The sequence below is a fragment of the Alexandromys fortis genome, unplaced genomic scaffold, assembly GCF_014885135.2.
Source record: "Alexandromys fortis isolate MF-2015 unplaced genomic scaffold, M_Fortis_MF-2015_v1.1 scaffold_80, whole genome shotgun sequence".
NCBI lineage: Eukaryota > Metazoa > Chordata > Mammalia > Rodentia > Cricetidae > Alexandromys > Alexandromys fortis.
In genome coordinates, this window is record NW_026068174.1 from 6267881 (window position 1) to 6282290 (window position 14410).

At 40.0% G+C, this 14410-nt stretch overlaps 2 protein-coding genes across 4 annotated transcripts in view; one reads left to right on the plus strand and one right to left on the minus strand.

Moving 5' to 3' along the window:
• The window catches only part of Tmigd1 (transmembrane and immunoglobulin domain containing 1), a 164274-nt gene that overhangs the window by 128032 nt on the left and 21832 nt on the right, over positions 1 to 14410 (minus strand). The window lies entirely within an intron of this gene.
• The window catches only part of Cpd (carboxypeptidase D), a 91573-nt gene that overhangs the window by 68500 nt on the left and 8663 nt on the right, over positions 1 to 14410 (plus strand). Inside the window, exons 11-17 of the mRNA XM_050128916.1 lie at positions 693 to 862; positions 2740 to 3063; positions 4977 to 5172; positions 7763 to 7898; positions 8475 to 8606; positions 9397 to 9492; positions 9595 to 9659. Coding sequence (XP_049984873.1) covers positions 693 to 862; positions 2740 to 3063; positions 4977 to 5172; positions 7763 to 7898; positions 8475 to 8606; positions 9397 to 9492; positions 9595 to 9659 — 1119 coding nt within the window. The remainder of the gene's footprint in view (positions 1 to 692; positions 863 to 2739; positions 3064 to 4976; positions 5173 to 7762; positions 7899 to 8474; positions 8607 to 9396; positions 9493 to 9594; positions 9660 to 14410) is intronic.

The following is a 14410-nucleotide window of genomic DNA, read 5'->3' on the forward strand; positions in this document are numbered from 1 at the left end:
TTATTTATTATGTATACAATATTCTGTCTGTGTGTGTCTGCAGACCAGAAGAGGGCAGCAGCTCTCGTTACAGATGGTTGTGAGCCACCATGTGGTTGCCGGGAATTGAACTCATGACCTTTGGAAGAGCAAGCAATGCTCTTAACCACTCTCTCCAGTCCCATAAAATTATTTTTTTTTAAAAAAATTGTTTATTCATTATATACACAGTGTTCAGCCTCCATGTATGCCCTCAGGCCAGAAGAGGGCACCAGATCTCATTACAGATGGTTGTGAGCCACCATGTGGTTGCTGGGAATCAAACTCAGGACCTCCGGAAGAGCAGTCAGTGCTCTTAACCTCTGAGCCATCTCTCCAGCCCCCCCCCCTTACTCTTTTTAATTCAGAACATTCTTCTGTCTTAAAGCAGTCCATTTGGAACAGACCTGGCATGTTTTCTTTTGTAGTATCCTATATTCTGAAGTAGTCATAATGTCTTAAAATTTAAAATGTTGTTATGTTCTTCACATGGCCTCTGTTTTCAGACACAAATATACATTTTAATGAGCATTTACATTTAGCTTTACTCAGAACCCCAGAGTCCTGGTAGCTCCTTTGTTTGCATTATTAGTAATCTGTTATTTTGTATATGAACTCCCAAAGTATTTAGATGATCATTCCCCTTAAATCTGGTATTCTTGTTCTTTACCCAGGTTCATCAGGGTGTGAAAGGATTTGTCCTTGATGCCACAGATGGTCGGGGCATATTAAATGCCACCCTCAGTGTTGCTGAAATCAATCACCCAGTGACTACTTACAAAGCTGGAGATTACTGGCGCCTCTTGGTCCCAGGGACTTACAAAATCACAGCATCTGCTCGAGGGTAAGTGCTAAACACTTTCAGATTAGAGCTTGGGAGTAAGACAAACATGGCACCCTTCTAGAAGGTTATTTCTAGAAAGTTCCAGAAAGCCTGCATCGTGGAGTTCAATGCACGGAGGCTTAGAGATAGTTTCACTGCTGAGCACTGCCGCCTTGGCACTGCCCCGTCAGACAGGTCTCTGAGGTCACATTTCTGCTTTCCTGGCCCTGATCACCTGTCCTGCCCTGCGACTTCCCTCGCTGTTAGTAGTAGATCTGGGATGTACTTGTTGGAAGAAGGGGGAGAAACGGCAAATGCTCTGCCAGGTAAATTCATGCTGCTCCACAGAGGACACCGTTCATTAGAAATATATTTGTTCCCTTTTATGGCTTTTCCAAGCTCTCACATGCATTCATTTCTCTGTAATACATTTACATTATTGCTTCAGTGACAGTTTCTGCTGATTGCAAGCTCTGAGTAATGCTATTTTCCTCTTATGGGCTTGTTTACCTTTTTATCTGTCTGTCTATCTGAAAAACAGGGTCTCATGTAGCCCAGGCTGACCCCAAAACTCCTGTTCTTCTCAAGTGCATGCCCAACTGACTTATTTATTAAAAAGACGAACCTATGACCTGTTTTTTCTTTTTTTTTAGACAACTAAAACAACCTGATTTTCTTTGTAGTCCTTTACAAGTGGCCTAGAATTGTAAATACTTATTTAATCTGAATCTTCTCTTGTTTTGAGGCAGGAGCTGGTGTAGTTCAGGTTGGGCTTTAAACATCCCATGTAGTGGAGGTTGACCTTGCTTTTCTGATCCTCCTGGAATGCTAAGGTTACAGGCTTACCACACTCAGATGGTTTTCTTTGTTCTTGATTTAATAAGACCAAGCACTACTGCAGAACATTCCCCTTTCCTTTCTAGCCAACATATTTGTGAAGCTAATCTACCCATCCATTGGAGGAAAGCTAAATATGCAGAGACACTTAGAGTTGTTGGTCCCTTTCTTCTTTCCCACGAAGAACAGGTCGTCTTTTAATATGTAGTGGCTCATAACCAGGTCAGACGTCCACACTAATGCATCTCAAAGTTATTCTGGTTTTTTTTTTTTTAACTTGGCAGAATATTAGAGAAACTAGAGCACCAGGTGTCTGAAAAGCAGGCAGAGTTATCTTTGGTAGAGAATGTCCTAAGTTGCTACCTCAGGCTTTTCCACCCACATACCTTAAAGACTGATTAGTGGACTCAGACTCCAGGAGCCACTGGGGATCTGCAGGAGTCTCAACCTGCCATTTGAAATCCCATTTTAATTTTTTTATTATTTTAAGTGTATGAATATTTTGCCTGCATATATGCCTGCGTATGCCTATTGCCCACAGCAGCCAGAAGAGGGTGTTTGGTCCCTAGAACTAGAATTACTGATGATTGTGAACTCCGTGTGGGTCCTGGGATTTGCACCCAGAGCCTCTGGAAGAGCAGCCCGTGAGTGAGTGCTCTTAACCACTGAAATCCTTTTTGTTGTTATTGTTGTTTTATGTTTGTTTTTGTTAGTTTTGAGACAGGGTCTCTCTACATAGCAGGGGCTGTCCTAGAATTAGCAACCAGGCTGTCCTCAAACAGAGAGAATCACCTCCCTATTCCATAATTAAAGTTGTGTGCCACCATGTCCAGCATGAAATTCTAATTTAAATCTTAGACACACGTCCATATTATACTTTTACCTATGTTTGTTCTTTGTTATTATTTTTTTAATAGTAAGTTGCCTCAGAGTTGAAAACTTGACTCTTTTGGGAACTACATCACATGTATTCCATGGAGTCCTGTATTCTCTGTGCACCTCTACTTCCCAGGGCTTGGATGCTAAGGAAGTACGGGTCTGATCTGTCTGCTTTATTCTAGGTATAACCCTGTTACCAAGAATGTGACCGTCAGGAGTGATGGTGCTGTTCAGGTCAACTTCACACTTGTTCGGTCTTCAACAGACGCAAACAATGAATCTAAGAAAGGAAAGGGGGATAGCACCAGCACCGACGATGCCAGTGACCCCACTACTAAAGAGTTTGAAGCATTAATCAAACACCTTTCTGCTGAGAATGGTTTGGAAGGCTTCATGCTAAGTTCATCCTCAGACCTGGCTCTGTATCGATACCACTCATACAAAGACTTATCCGAATTCCTGCGGGGACTGGTGATGAACTACCCACACATTACAAATCTTACCACGTAAGAATCACCTGGCTTTCTTTCACTTTCTTTACGTGGATTCATTCATGCTTTGCCACATCCGATGGATCTTAGACTTACTTAGAGGTATTTGGGAGCTGAATGTACAAGAGTTGCAGTCTCACCATTTTCCAAGGAGATTTTTCTGATAGCACCGTCTCTGGTGTGTTGGTGGAAACTGCGTGCTGGGTTAGAGGTGCAGACTGAGCCTTGTAACAGTGAAAGCTTCTCTTCCTAGTGCTTCCTCTGAGTGATCTCACACACTTGCCATGTTCCAGCTGCAAAATTATATTCTGACTAAATGTTGTTTAGCTTGTTTTATTTTGCTGAGGGCAGTGGACACATTTTGGAACTATGACCCTGCCTGCCTGTGATCACGTATGAGACTTTTTGTCAAATAGAAAAGAGGCCTGGCTGCTGTCACTGCTGCACTCTGGTCTGTACATAATCTCTCACTGGACACTTTAAAGACATGCTTGGTTGTGACCCTGGAAAGTCACAGTACTAGCTCATGTCAGAGTGGTGATTGGGACAGCTTTCCCTCCGTCCTGGGGTTTCTCTGCCCAGGTTCCTGTGTCATTCTAGGTCTTCGTGCTTTGATACAGCTACTCCAGAACTTCCACCATGACTGCGGTGCTTTGCCTGCTGCAGGGAGGACGTTTACCTCTGCCACGGGCTTACAAGCTGCTTTCTGCAGACCTCATGAGCATCGTTTAGACTTTACTTTTTTTTACTTGTCTCATTGCATTGATTCTTTTAATTTTTCCAGAAACTTTCGCTTCTTAAAGTCTAATATACAATGTTTATAGATGTAGAGCAGTATTTGCAGAGCCAACTAACTTCCTTTATTCAACTGATTTTTTAGCATTTCTGCCTTGTTGGGCTCTAAAGTCATTACCCTACTACCACATACAGTTTAGTCTCCTTTTTAAAGATAAAACCCAAATTGAACATTATTCTGCTAACTAACTCAGCTCAGTTAATTGTTTGTGTTTGTTTGTTTTAGCTCATTTAATTATTTTAATCCTTCTAATTGAAGGCTTTTTTATTCAAAGGTTTCTTTCTTTTCATTTTATTTTTGGTTTTACAAGACAGGGTTTTTTGTATAGCTTTGGCTTTGGAGTCTGTCCTGGAACTCACCCTATAGGCCAGGCTGGCCTCATACTCACAGAGATCCACCTGCCTTTGCCTCCCAAGTACTGGGTTTCAAAGCATGTGCCACCACTGCCAGGTGCTTTTGAAAATTAGATATTTCCTTAAAATGCAACATATCTGCCATTGGTAGGGACAGACTTTTTTAGGCACTAAGTGTCACTGAATGGCATCATTAAAAACAATGACCTTTTCAATTTAATGCTAATCCATTACTTCTGGCCAGCTCTAATAAATCTTCTGTCGCAGGAAAGAAAGCCAGCTTTGAGCTCAAACCTCTTGTGAAAGTGGAAATTTGATAATTTATTTTGTTTTTATTGACTTAGCTTTTCCTGTCAAATTGATATTGCATTTATTATAAAGTATATAAACTATATTATTCATATAGATTAATTTAAATTTTAAAGAGACACTCCTACATTTAGTATATTTAAATATTTCTATAATAAGAGTTGAAGTGGCTCAGTTAGAAGATAGACGCCAGCTAGAGCAGTGTGCTGAGGCGTGAGGAGCAGTCTGCAGGGCTGCCCAGCAGAGTCATGGGCTCAAGTCTGGCGATGTTCTACTCTTGGTTTACTTCCTTTGCTCATGGGAAACTATTCCTCCTAAGGTTTTCTGACACTGTGACTTACTCTTTAAAAGACTTTCATGGGTTTTTGTGCTTTGTTTTCTTCATCTTCATTTCTATTTTTAGAATCCATAAGTTAAGTTTAATATAACACTTGATTACTTGCTGACTTTTTGTTTCTGACTTATAAAAGTTTGGGACAGAGTGCTGAGTATCGTCACATTTGGTCCCTCGAAATCTCCAATAAACCCAACATGTCAGAACCTGAAGAACCAAAGATTCGTTTTGTTGCTGGTATCCATGGAAATGCTCCAGTTGGAACGGAACTGCTTTTGGCTCTGGCAGAATTTCTTTGCCTGAATTACAAAAAGAACCCAGTTGTTACCCAAGTAAGAGAATAGCCTGTTTTGCCATTCTTTGAAGACAAAGCTTTGGGATCATTGACTTCAAGGCACCATTTAAAAATTTTAAGTTTCTTACTAGATTTCACACAGAAGCACTTTTAGTACATGTGTCATTATGAGAAAAAGAACGGCCTTTGGATACAGTCAGTGTTCATAGTGTCTTTCTAGTGTATTTCTTTGTATTAGTCCTAAAAGTTTGCCTTCAGTCCTGTACTCCTTTAAGCCGAGGCTCCTTTTAACCTTGCCCACAATTCTGTGCAAATGAACTATACTGAAAAGTTGAGTGAAAGACATAATTCTTTTTGCCTTTTTATATAATATATAAAATCATTGGGACTCTCGGCTGCAAGTAATTGTATATAAACTGATACAACATTATCTTATTTAGCGATCTGTGGCTGTAGAAAAGAAGTTTGTCTTAGGGGCTTAGGCGTATATGACTAAGAAGCCTTGCTTTGTGTTGTCTTAAGGAAAGCAGGGCAAGAACACTCAGTAATTAGCACTGCCTGTACTGAATTTAGGAAAAGTGGGAAGAACTAATACTTGTTGAATGTACACTGACTGTGCCAAGCACTGTTGCCCAGAACTTTGTACACATTGTTGTCGTTGCTCATCCTTTCAAGGATGGGGATCACTAGTCCATACAGTGAAGACAGAAATAGAGGTATTTGTTAATTTACAAAACATCTGGAAGCCCGTAATTAAACCAACAAACATAAACCAACATATAAAGGCTAGTATTAGTGTTCTTTTTCTTGTAATAAAAAACAAACACCAAGTGTATCTTGCTATAAAGGCCACACAGTGAAGCTATATTGCACCACCCTCCCCCAGAGAGACTGGAAAAGAACTGGTGTCTTGATTAGGATCAGAAGGAACCTGTATGCCTAATTGAAATCAGACTTAATAAAAAATTATTTTATCATCTCTAGCAAAGCAAATTTCATTAGCAACTTTTACAGGTTGCAAAAGTATCTCCCAGACACTTATTTGTTATTTCTTAAAATGAGATAGTATAAGATAATGAAACCCCTGGCTACATATTAGAAATCCCTCAGAGCCTTTAAAAACACCAGTACTTGGACTTCATCCTCAGAAGGCATCAATATTTCTTTTATAACTTCTTAGGTGCCCCCCCCAAACAAACAAACAAAAACAAATTGTCACAGCTTTTTAGACTGTTTGTTTGAGACAGTTTTACTGTATAGCCAAGGTTGGTTTGAACTTGCTATATAGCCCAAGTTGGCTTCAAACTTAACATTGGCCCCTCTGGGGTACATAACATTGCCCCCTCTGGGGTTTAGGCATGTACAATCATACACTACAGATCAAAATCAGGACCTTGTACATGTTAGGCACATGTTCTACCACTGAGTTATACCCCAGCCCTGGTTGTTCTTATATATAGCTAAACTTGTACCTATTGGTCTTATGGTGATAAGGGACCATATCATAGGTAAAATACTTTAATAGGAATCACAAAGCTTTTGAAGCCAATTTGGGATACAGTAGAACCTGCCAAAAGAGAAACGAGGAGACAGGATTCAGAGATTCATAAATTATCTTAGAAAGAATCGCCCAAAGGCAGAGATTTAGAAGCCAGTGAGTTAAAGGGTCTCATGTATTCAGGAAGAAAGGATTTAGTATGCCTCTTGCTTTGAGGGGATGGGAGCCTATATATATAATTTCAGGAGAAGGAGGTGGCCAGTCAAAGTGGGTCCAAAATCAGGAAGCACAGACATGAAGCAGTCTGTTTGCTATCTCCTTTTTATTTTGAGACCCTGGTCTGTGGGATGGTGCCACGCTGAGGGTGGGTTCACTTAAACTTCTCTAAAAGCACCCCCGCAGGCATTTCCAGAGGTATGTTCCTGAGGTGAGTCTAAATCTAGTCAAAATGATGGTGAAGATTAAGTATAGCACTATTCGAAATATGTAGAATGAAGCCCCTCAGAAATGATTTCATGTCACACACAGAGGTATTAATGCCTGTGGAGTACCTGGAGGAGAAATTATAGCAAGGCAGATGAACCCACCTACCTTGGGTTTTTGGACATGCTATTTCAGCTCTCCTAGTCTAAGAAGGCATTGACATTTTCAGATTTTACATTCCCACTTTTAATCCAGAAAAGAGTCCACCATTATTATTAAGTTAGTAACCAGTAATTGTTTTCTATTGGGGGCCAGATATATTTATATTTATACTTATATTTATAGGAGCAGACATCCTGTAGCTACTTAGTTCCATCATTATAATGCACAAAAGTAAACATAAATGAATGGGTTTGGCTATTCCAGTAAAAACTTAAACAGAAAAGCACCCAGCAATCTGGATGTTGCCTCCCTGAGGTGCTTCTATGACCGTATTTGGTACCAAGACACATGAGGAACATTAGTTATACAGTATTGTCTCATTTTTAAAAAATAAAAATTGAAGCAAATGAGAATTCTATTTTACATTTTAGTTTCTGCCTTTTAAAATAACTATTTAAAGTGGACAATAAAGACTGTGTTTAGGGGGAAGTGTCTATCAATTCCACATAGAGCTAATGAACTCTTGATTTCTTTTTCATTTTAGTTGGTTGACAGGACTAGAATTGTGATTGTACCTTCTCTGAATCCAGATGGGCGCGAGCGAGCACAAGAAAAAGAGTGCACCTCAAAGACTGGGCAAACCAATGCCCGTGGCAAAGACCTGGACACTGACTTCACAAGTAAGACTCAATTTTAGGTCATTAAAGTACTTGGAGGATAACTTTCTATACTAGGAGACTGATCAGCCCCACTTTGTAGATGAGGAATGGGGTGGTACTTGTCTAAGTTATGAGTGTGAAATATAAATCAATACAGACATCCAGAAAATATCTTGAATTTTTTCCCTTTCACTTTGACAGACATCCAGAAAATATTTTCAATTTTTTGCCTTTCACTTTGATAAGTAATTGAAGCTTTGTATTTTATTTTTTGAAAGAAAGTTAGGATTATTGGGGTGTTCTAATATGTATAGAGGTAACAAAGGTTCTCCTTCTCTCTACCTTTCTGAACATGTGTATGTACACAGGGTATTTGCATGTTGTTATATATAATGTTACTAATGTGTACACATGATCTCAAACTATGCACAATTCAATAACTTGCCTGTGAGAACATGTCTTTTGTTGCTTGAGGTAGCATGTGGAGAGACAGTTGCCCACAAGTTTTGTAAGTGAGAGTTATATGGAATTCAAATACAATATTTCTTTGTTTTCACTAAAATTTAGAACTTGGTATTTAACTTTTCTCTTTTTTAGGTAATGCTTCCCAACCAGAGACCAAAGCCATCATTGAAAACTTGATTCAAAAACAGGACTTTAGCCTTTCCATTGCTTTAGATGGTGGTTCTGTACTGGTCACATATCCCTATGACAAGCCAGTCCAGACAGGTATGTTCAGTATCAGGGCACACATGTAGTATTTAAGCCTTGTAGGAAATTCCAAGTCATTAAGTAATATCCCTTCTAAATGTTTCTCAGTAGTGAGAAACATTAGTAGTGGTTTGCTTTCTGCTCAAATGATCAACCTCAGATAATTGTCCATCCTGTACTTGAAGAATTGGGGCAGATTGGAGAGGGAAGGCCTGACCAAGGCCAAGCTACATGAGTAGCAGGATCTAGTCACATCTGTTCAGTGTGGTCTGCAGTCAGGTTTTGAGGAATTGGTGTTTGTAGAACATGAGAATAACAAAAGGAGTGTGGCACAGTGCCAGATGCTCATGGTATCAGGCTAAGCACTCCCTCCCATGCTTGACACCTTGCCTAGTGGGCTGTGCCTCGTGTTAAGCTAAACAGTTGCTTGTTGAAGTTCCGCCAGCTCACAGCATATGCAGAGAGTTTGAGTTATTTTCAATGCAGTTACAAGGGACATTGCTGTTAGGCCCCAGCTGTTCATAGCTGAGGTATAATAAACTGAAAGAAGAGTCTATCTCAGTATAGTAAGTAGCCTGTTGTATAAACTCACTGTATTTTTTTTAATGTAAGGAAGATGTTTGCTCCAAAGTATGATTATCTTGAACTAAACAAAACAATATTGTTATTTATGGTGGCTCCCTCATAAACTTCAGTGGGGTGCAGAACTTATTAGAGGGAGAGGAAGAAGACTTGAAATCTGCAATACTGAACTTGAACAAAATCTTTCCAATTTCTCCACTGACTTTCAAATTTTTCTTCTTGGTAGTGGAAAACAAAGAAACTTTAAAGCATTTGGCATCTCTTTATGCAAATAACCATCCGTCGATGCACATGGGTCAGCCCAGTTGCCCAAATAAGTCAGGTAGGCATTTCCCTACCCTATGCTGTTCATTTTAGTTGATTGCTTTGGGGAGAAGAGAGCCTGTTGGTCTTGTTGATCATACGTCTCTCCATGGTTTTACAGATGAAAACATCCCGGGAGGAGTGATGCGTGGGGCAGAGTGGCGCAGCCATCTGGGCAGCATGAAGGTCTGTTTCCGAGAACACGGCTAGAGTGGTCATTGAATGAAAACACAGGTTCTTTTTCGAAGACAGGGAAGTGATTGGCATCTGCCTTGTGACTTTCTCAACATGTTTTTGCCTTAAATTAACCTGACAGTCATCTTCTATTTTAAACATTCTTTTTTTTTTGTTTTTTTGTTTTTTTGTTTTGTTTTGTTTTGTTTTTCGAAACAGGGTTTCTCTGTGTAATAGCCCTGGCTGTCCTGGTTTTCACTTTGTGGACCAGGCTGGCTTTGAACTCACTGAGATCCACCTGCCTCTGCCTCCCAAGTGCTGGGATTAAAGATGTGTGCCACCACTACCATTCTTAACTACATAATTTAATAACATTAACTATAGTACAGTCTTGTACAACCACTACTAAATCTACTTCAATTTTTTTCATTATTTCAAACTGCATCTGTACCCGTTAAACAGTGACTCCCTGTTCTCCCTTTCCACAGCCCCTAGTAACCTCTACTTCTGTGTCTAGGAATTTGCCCATTCTAAATATCTCATAAAAAGACTTACATGGTAATCCTTTTGTATCTAACTTCTTATATTAACATAATTTTTGAAGCTTATCCATTTTATACCACATATTACATACCTTTAGAACAAAATATTATTCTATTATACACAGCATATTTTGTTTATGTGTTGATAGACATGGCATACAGTGTCCTTAAGCCTAACTTTTCACTTTGAGTGGAGAACTAGGAAGGGCATTGCTAGGTATTGTTTTGATTCCATTTTCAATGTTCTGAAGAACCGCCAAGTTTTTCCATAGCATCTCTGCCATCTTACATCCTATCAGCAGTGTTCAAACATTCCGTCTTCATCCTCTATATATCCTGAACAACGCTTGTTATTTTAAATTTCTATCCTATCAGACATAGCATCATCTCATTGTGGTTTTGACTTTCATTTCCCTGATGGCAAATGATATTGAACTACTTCTTTATGTGCTTGTTGGCTATTTGTGTCACATCTCTGGAGAAGTATCTATCCAAATCTTCTGTTCGTTTTACAGTCAGGTTTGAGCTAGCAGGGGGCACAAGTGCTTTTTGCCAAGCTTGACTCTCTGAGTTCAATTCCCAGAATGTACATAGTAGAAAGCAAGAACCAACTTGTCTCCTGACCTCCACACATGTAACATGACATGGATGCATACACAATGTTAATTTAAAAAATTTAACTGGAGGCTGGAGAGAGGACTTAGTGGTTAAGAGTACTGGCCACTTTCAATGGACCCAGGTTTGATTCTTGGTACTCACACGGAAGCTAACAACCATCTGTAACTCCAGTCCTAGGGTGTCCAATGCCCTCTTCTGGACTTCTTGGATACTGCACATACATGGACAGACATACTTGCAGGCAGAACAGCATTCATACACATAAAATAAGAATGAAATTAAAACATTTTAGTTACTTGGGTTGTTAGTTTTCCACATACTCTACATACTAAAGCCTTATCATGTATATGACTTGCAAATAGTTTCAACTACCATCCTATAAGCTGCCTTTTAACTGTAATAAAAATTACATATACTTGGAGGTGGAAACAAGCACGCGCTACTTGTGGAAGCAAGAGAACAACTTGTGGGTGTCAGTTCTTTCCTTCCCCCATGTGGGTCCTAAGATGGAATTCCGCCTGTCAGACTTGGTGACAATTGCATTTACTTGCTGGACCATCTCTCTGGACATTTTCCACTTTCTTTTCTCGTTTGTTTGTTTTTTGATATTTTTTTATTTGTTTGGTTGTTATTGTTGTTTTTTTCAAGATAAATTCTCTGTGTATCCCCGGAACTCACTCTGAAGACTGGGCTGGCCTCAAACTCAGAGATCTGCCAGCTCTGCCTTCCGAGTACTGGGATTATAGGTGTGCACCACTACCGCCTGACCCGTTTTTACATTCTTTTTTTTTAGTATTTATTTATTTATTATGTGTACAGTATTCTGCTTGCAGCACCGGAAGAGGGCCCCAGATCTCACTACAAATGGTTGGGGGTCCCTATGTGGTTGCTGGGAATTGAACTCAGGACCTTTGGAAGAGCAGTCAGTGCTCTTAACCTCTGAGCCATCTCTCCAGCTCCCCGTTTTTACATTCTTGATCATGCCTTTTTGACAGGCAAAGTTTTTTTTAATTGATGTCCAATTTATTCTTTCTAAGAATTTTGGCTATTAAGACTCTGTTTTTCTTGTCAGAGTTTATGGCTTTAGCTCTTGAGGCTGTTGAAGTTCATTTTGTGCATGGTGTGAGGCAGGAGCTTGGTTCTGTGGGAAGGTAGGGATCTAGTTGTCTTGTTGGAGGGAGGCCGCTTGTTCGTTTCCCTGTTGCTCAGAACCCATATATTTAAAACACTACTTGGCCCATTAGCTCTAGCTTCTTATTGACTAACTCTTACATTATTTATTTAACCCATTTCTAGTAATCTGTGTATCCCACGAGGCTGTGGCTTACTGGATAAAGTTCCAGGCATCTGTCCAGCAGAGCTACATGGCTTCTCTCTGACTTCACCTCCTTTCTCCCAGAATTCCATTTAGTTTTTCCCCATCTAGCTCTGTTCTGCTGTAGCTCTACTGTAGGCCTAAAACAGTTCCTTTGTTCACCAATGATATTCACTGCATACAGAGGTGAATCCCATATCAGTCTTTTGTCAAAAATGTCTTTCCTCATTGGATGGTCTTGATGGCCTTTCAGAAAGCCATTGAACACAGATGTGTGCGTTGCCCAGACTTGCTTTTCCCTGGGTCTACAGCCTGCCCTTTGGTTTGTTACAGCTTTGTAATAACATTCAGAACCAGGGTTCATAAGCCCTTTGGCTTTGTTCTTCTTAAGGGTTGTTTGGGCTATTCAAGGGTCCTTGCAATTCTAGCTGAACCTGAAATTGACTTTTCTTTTTCTGTATAAAAGGCTGTTTGGATTTTACTTAGGAGTTGTGTTGAATCTATAGATCTTCTCTCTGAGAGTTAGCAAGTGATTAACTGGTCATTGGTTCATGCATGCAACATAAAATTGACTTCATTCCCATTTCTTTATTCCCTTATTTTTTGAGAATTTACTATAATGGAGGGGGGTGCTAGTGAGCTAGTTCATCAGTTAAGAACACTGACTGCTCTTCCAGAGGACCCAGCATGTGGGTGTTGGGAACATACTGGTTCACAGCCACCTGTAATTCCAGTTCCAGGACATCTGCTACATGATGACCTCTGTGGACACTTCATACATGTGGTGAATTTAGGTACATGCAGGCAAAACATACAAACACAAAAGATAAATTTTTAAAAATTTTTTTAAAGAATTTACTATGTAGGAGGCATTTGCTCTGTTAATGATAAATAATATATTTTCCAAGGCCTATTGAGCAAGTAGCTGTCCAGAATTAATTGGTTTGATCTAGAAGTGAGCATCTTTCCACATGTTATGAAAATTCAAAGACAGAAAATATTATACCTAGTCAGAGCTCCAGCCTTCCCTTTCTTTGGAAATAGCATTTGAGATACAGAGGTGGTGAAGTGGGTGTTCAGAAAGGTTTAGGGCATACACTAAGGCCAGGAAGAAGTTCACTGAGCAGCCATTACCAGACAGAGACAAGAATGAAAAGAGTTTGGGACTTTGAATTAGTGTGTTTTAATAAGGAATGGAAGACCACTGAAGGTTTTGAGCAAGGATACGGTGACATGATCTGAGCTGTGCTATTAAGAAATTAAGTTCATAATAGTGGGCTAGGATACTTTGGAAGGAGGAACTGCAAAGAAGCTGGTTTGAAATAGTGTCTAGACAAGAAGTAATTAAAGAAGGGTTTTGATTAGGGTAGTGACAATAGGGTAGGAACCAAGTGTTGAAAGTTTAGTCTTGATATTGAAGTAGAGTTGGCAGGATCATGGATGATTGTGAGACAAGTCAAAGATGAAGTTTCTGGACAATAACCCTAAGGGTTCAGTAGTGGCCTGGATACCTTGGCAGTGACCAATGGCTCTCCAGTTGGACTTAAGATGTGTTCAGCAAAAGGGAAACCATGCCTAGTACGAGAAACCTAGGCTACTCAGGGCTAGTGAAGTCAAGGATCTTGGAAGAGAAACTACAACTACCATTTTACTAAACCAGCACAACCCCTAATTACATTCTAAGTACTTGTCCTAACACCCAGAGAGAAGTGTAGTCTTCGACCCTCATCAAGGAAACCTTTCTTTGCAACAGATGGAGACCATTACAGAAAACCACAACCAGTCAGAATGCAGAGCTGCAGTGCCCAGTCCCAATAGATAAATCTATAAAAACAACTCCAGTACCTATAGGCTTCGGGAACATTACAGAAGAGAGAGCAAGATTTCAAGAGCTAGAGCATCAAGGAGTTTGTGTGAGATTGTCTGTCCTAGTAATGTCAGAAGCTACACCCATAAAAATCTCACCAGCATGACTACCTAAATATGAGCTAGCTGAACAAGGACAACCACAGTAAACATGCTAAAGTGGATGGGGGAACCACAGAGCCTCAACCCTGTACGAGAACTACATGTGCCATGTCAGGTGGTGGTGGCACACACCTTTAATCCCAGCACCCAAGAGACAGAGGCAGGTGGATCTCTGCGAGTTTAAGGCCAGTCTGGTCTACAGCGTGCGTTCCAGGACAGCCAGAGCTACACAGAGAAACTGTCTTGAAAATCAAAAACAAACAAAGAAAAGAACTACAGGCAACTAAGGAATGCTTAGAATGGAAGATAGAGTAGTCCCC